At 43.1% G+C, this 5182-nt stretch overlaps 1 protein-coding gene across 1 annotated transcript in view; it reads left to right on the top strand.

The window, feature by feature from the left end:
- SYN3 (synapsin III) overlaps positions 1-5182 on the top strand; it is a 258300-nt gene that overhangs the window by 110706 nt on the left and 142412 nt on the right. The window contains exon 6 of the mRNA XM_018560102.1: positions 1265-1354. Within this exon, the coding sequence (XP_018415604.1) occupies positions 1265-1354 (90 nt within the window). The remainder of the gene's footprint in view (positions 1-1264; positions 1355-5182) is intronic.

The raw sequence follows: 5182 nt of genomic DNA on the forward strand, positions 1-5182 counted from the left end.
ATTTCCGGTTCCCAACGTAATTTATCTTTTTGTATTAAAATGCACCCACACTGTGTCTGGACAATCCACCCACATAGCATGTTGGGAGAGTATAGATATCATAAACATAAAAACATAAAGGATTTTTGTTAATAAACAGAAGAAAGCATGTTCATTGTATAAAAGGGATCTGTGTGCTGTCACAGGGGTAGTATCTGTGCTGTCAGTGCAACAAGACATTTAGCTTAAAGAAGAACTCCAGTTAAAATTTGTATTAACCCTTGCAGCGGGGTTACCCCAGCACTGTAAGGGTTAACTGCTCGTTTTTGCCTTACAGCCTCTCTCCTCCTCTGCTGCAGTGGCCAAAGGATCCTTGAGTCGTAATTTCCAATACAGTGCATAGGATGTGAGGACGCCAAGGGACATCCCTTCACTGCAGCAGAGGAGGAGACAGGCAGGAGGAAGTGCTGTCACAGCTGGCTATCTTGGATAACTTTGTTACAGTAATTTCCTAGTTATCCAGCACCGATGGGGATCGGTAGGTGACTGATAACTGTAGTCTCTGATTGCTTGAGAGTTAATAGTAACTGACAGGTGAATGTAAGCATCTCCCCATTCAAGCAAAGGCCACTCTCAAGCAACAGGCAAATATCCTCTGGCTATTGAAAGCTGGCTATTGAATTTTTGCCCACAGAGCAGAGGAGTGGACCTAAAAGAGAACGTTGTGGCTTGACTAGCCAGTCTGCTATTGGCTATTTCAAATCGCAATAGCCAATAACAGGCTGGCTATTGAAGTCCCACCTACTGAGCAGAGGAGTGGCCCTGAGAGAGAAACTTCTCTCTCAGGTCCGCTCCACTGCTCAGTGGGCAGGAACAATAGCCAGCTTGCTATTGGCTATTGCAATTTGAAATAGCCAATGTCATCACTGAGTCTCTGTGCTTCTCTATACAATCCAATCAGATTATGAATGGTGGGAGGGGCTTCTTGAAAACATCACAGCACCCTGCCTCAGTACGCCTCCCTCGAGCCCTTAGTCTTGATACAAGCTGTGGGCTGGCTGTGTGAGAAGCTCCCAGTGTGCAGTGAAATCAGAGTAAGCAAGAGAGCAACCTACACAACTGTGCCAGACTGAAGGGAAGGCCAGAGTTGAGCTTTAACACCTCCTGCAGATGTATTACGGTGACCTGGTGACAGTTCAGTAACTTCAATGTTTTATATACAGTAACATAATGTAAATGTTAAATGAGTTGTGGGCAGTTTCTGATTCTGTCATTGTCTTTCCAGTTTTCGCAGCTTATTAAGATCTTCCATAGACTGGGCGCTGACAAGTTCCCCTTGGTGGATCAGTCCTTCTTCCCAAACCACAAGCAGATGGTGAGTGTCTCTGGTTTCCCTTATGGCTTCAAAATGAGACATGGGACGTCCCTACGAGGGGATGACAGTTCGCTTTGCACTTGATGGTTCTGGTTCTCATTAATGGAAAGTGTTTATAAAAAGATGAAGTAGATATTCTCCAGAAATCGCAGAGAATGCTTACTCTGCGATTTCTGCTTCCGATTAGCATTTTGCACTGTCTGATTGTGAGGACTTTGGCAATGGATGAATGGCAGTATTTGCACAGCGCTGTTGCACATTGTCGCAGATGTCTGAAGAGATCCATCTTGGTGCTGTTAGCGACTGACTACACACAAGTGCTGATTGTCTATGTTCTTTCCAGTGGAATTTGTTTTTGATAAAATTCAGACAACTAGTAAGCTTGAAAAGAAGGTTCTCTTGAAAGAACAATCCATACCTACCTACTCTTACCATACATGCGCTCAGTGCCAGAGCCAGGAGTCCAAACATTTTATAAGCTCTGTATTGAATGATGTTGAAGGTTACACAGGGTTTACTGACCACCTCCCCTTCCTCATGTAGCAGTGTTAGCTCTGGTGATTGACTGCCGAGCCCTGAGCACTGCATCCTGGGAGCAAGGGGAATAAGTCACATGCTCCCCCATACGCAAAAGGACCATGTTTTTCCCAGACAATAGAGTGGCAGGGTAGCCTGGCAAACATATTAACAGGTGGTAGGGGGTTGTTTTTGTAGCGCTCATCCACTAAGGAGCCGCCAGAATAACCCGGGTCATCACTAGTTGTCTAGGGGATTTGGTCTTCAGCTGCCCCATTAGCATTTAACCGTCCTCTTCTAGTGCCTACAAAGCTGATATTCACTGCAGTAATGCAATGCTGAACATCTTCATAGATAGGAGAGAGAGGGTATAGGATACAGTCTACTGGGCGAGCATAACATCTTTTTTTTGCTTTGTAAAGGAGGTATTCAAGCTTGGGGTAGTAGGTAGAGGTAAGGGTTAAGGCAGTAGTGTTGTGTTTAAAATTCTGGTCTTGATAACTCCACTCGAGTCCTTGAACAATATAAATGCCAACATGTAATCTGTCTTCCAGCTACTGAGTACAATGAAATATCAGTTTTACGCCAATTATATTAAATGTGTAGTTCAGTTGTCTCGGGATTCTTTTCTGAAATGTCTTTCCAAAATGTATTTTATGATGTGATTGTGTGGTGTGAATGTGATTAACTTAAACTGGATCTACATTGTAAACATGTCTAGTTCACATCAGCCCCAGTGCTTTCTGGCCCGATTGGTGTCGGAACGCACTGCATCGCATTCCGGCCAGCTCACTTTGTTTTGGGGCAGGAGGAGGATTGGCCCTGCATTGAGGTCCATGGCACCTCAGCTACTCCCTCCGGCCGCAGTACGATCGCCCGCACCGGAACGCAAGGCACATCAGTGCCTGTGTTTCGGTCCGGTGCGGTCAGAAAAAATGCTGCATGCACTATGCGTTCAGGTGTGTGCAATCGCACTGCGGCCAGTGGGGGCCTTCTACCCGCCCTAAAACAAAGTAAGCCAGCCGGAATGCGATCCAGTGCGTTCCAGCACCAATCAGGCTGGTGTGAACTTGTCCTTAGACAAAAGCTAAAGGAAGATCAACTAAATTCAGGTCAGAAGCAGGTCAATTTCACATCAATTAACAGTGAATGATCTCGTAAGTGCAAATGGAATGTCCCTGAAAGCACTCTATATTTGCCCATCTGTACAAGTTCATGGACTCAGGCCTTTAGGCAGTTGGAATTTTGACCATATGGACTGTTCTGAGTAATACTCAGATGGAGCCAGCTATAGTCAGCATCTCTTTCGACACAGGTCATATGACCATTGGCTTGCAAAGCTAGCGAAAATGACTATTGCTCCTAAATGTGTATTTGTATACGGTAGGGTGAAAGCTGATAATATGGTTAATTGTTATTCAGAAGGTTACGCAACCTACTGGGGCTTCTTTATCACAATAGTTTGCCAAGTGGACTTTCATCTTCTTCGTACCGCTAATATTACTAATCATAATGCCATTTTTTAGACTACCTTCACTTCACTTTAAGGTTGGGCTGGACAAATACAAGGAGTCAGGTAGCCAATGCTCCTTAAAAATTACAGCTGGCACCTCACTTTTGAGGTTTTCCCTAGTTGTTGTCAATGAAGCTGGCTCCCAAGAAAATTGTGCTGACTACTAGATTGGACAGACTGGAAACTGAATTCCATATTGATTTGTCCACCCCTGGTTTAAGGTGTATATAACACAATCCTCCTGCAAACTCAGTCAAGATATGTTCATTGTTTTTAATACATTCAAATATATTTTGTATTTTAGACATCACAATATTACCATAGTAAATGTAGTGTTTGTTAAAAGAACTGTTTACAAAGGTAAAAAAAAATCCCTGATAACTGGCCAACTAGTTTGCAGATTTGTGCTTTGTTTTGTTTGATCTTTGAAGCAAAGGTGTTTTATGTAAGATCTGAGAAATGTAAGTGTTTAGGACTTGAACTGTGATCACCAGACTGTGTGGAGAGGACAATGGAAGGCGTGAAACAGCATTTTGTAATTTTGGGTATCAGGTATTTTATTGAACCTTGTCCAAGGTTCTCCCTTTATGTGTGGCCAAACAAGCAGCCAGCTCTGGGTAGAGATAAACTTCATGCTGCCATGTGAACAAAATCACAAACTACAAGCAACCCTAAAAGATATGCTCAAATTATTTTATTCTTTAGGCTGACCATACATGGCCACCTGCAAGAAAAAGACCTGGAGACTATTATGTAGGAAAGAAGTAAAGGGTAGTGACGTGAACAAGTATGGCCAAATATCTCTATCTCCTACAATGAGACTTCTGCCCTTCCATGACCAACGTTTAAATAAACTTGGGGTGGAGAACAGTTTCAGTAAACAAAGGTCCTCAGTACTATGCTATACCTTCCTCACAACAAGTGTCCTTATAGCCTTTCCAGAACCCCAATAGGCTCAGTCATGACTCACACTTCCCACAACCCACGTGACAATGCTTAGGTCTGTCTTTAGGACACTTGGGCACTAGGCACTCACTGGTGGGATGAAGAGGTTGTGCGGTTATTCTTTGCATACCCCATAAATTAGGATAATTTTGAAAATATAAATAGGAGTTGTGTGTGGTCACTCCTCTTCTTAGCATGCAACATCTATTTTTGGTAGCATCCCATCCTTCCACTGATTTCCAGTGATCGCATAATTACCAAGTGGCCAGCTTTCTTCAGAACCATCCTTCCATTTTGCCAATTGATGTATAGTACTCTTCACCATGCAGACACCAGCACACAAGGTGCATACCACTTAAGGAAATCCATATTGCTCAAAAAAATGTGTTATGGGTGATGGGTGTTCCCTGTATAAAATGTACAAAGCAAACCTGTTGCAAAAACATCTATATCCTGTTAAAGCAACCAGTAAAAACCCACCATTCCCACTGCTTGTGCTGCCGAATGCTCTTTTGAGCTCCAAAACTGGTCCCCCAAAGTCTGCTAGGAAACCAACGCTTCCAGGCGTGTCCCCGATCTCACCTCACGTCAGGAGATTGACAGTCCTGGAAGTAGTGATCGGAACGGCAGTCAGAGCATGGGCATTGGGAAAGGTGAGTATTTATTGATTGGTTTCTTTACCAAATAACAGTTGTTTTATTTATTTTTTTAATTGCTTAAATTGTAAAACAAGGATTGTGTATTGTGTGTTTTATTGTCAATGTTTCAATGGAGCTTAGTCCATCTATATCCATCTATATCTACGTCGGATTTGTATAGATATTTCTGTGGATGAGTAGCCGGGAATTTACCTT

This window comes from Nanorana parkeri, unplaced genomic scaffold (genome assembly GCF_000935625.1).
Source record: "Nanorana parkeri isolate BGI_ZX_2015 unplaced genomic scaffold, ASM93562v1 scaffold432, whole genome shotgun sequence".
Classification (NCBI taxonomy): Eukaryota; Metazoa; Chordata; class Amphibia; order Anura; family Dicroglossidae; genus Nanorana; species Nanorana parkeri.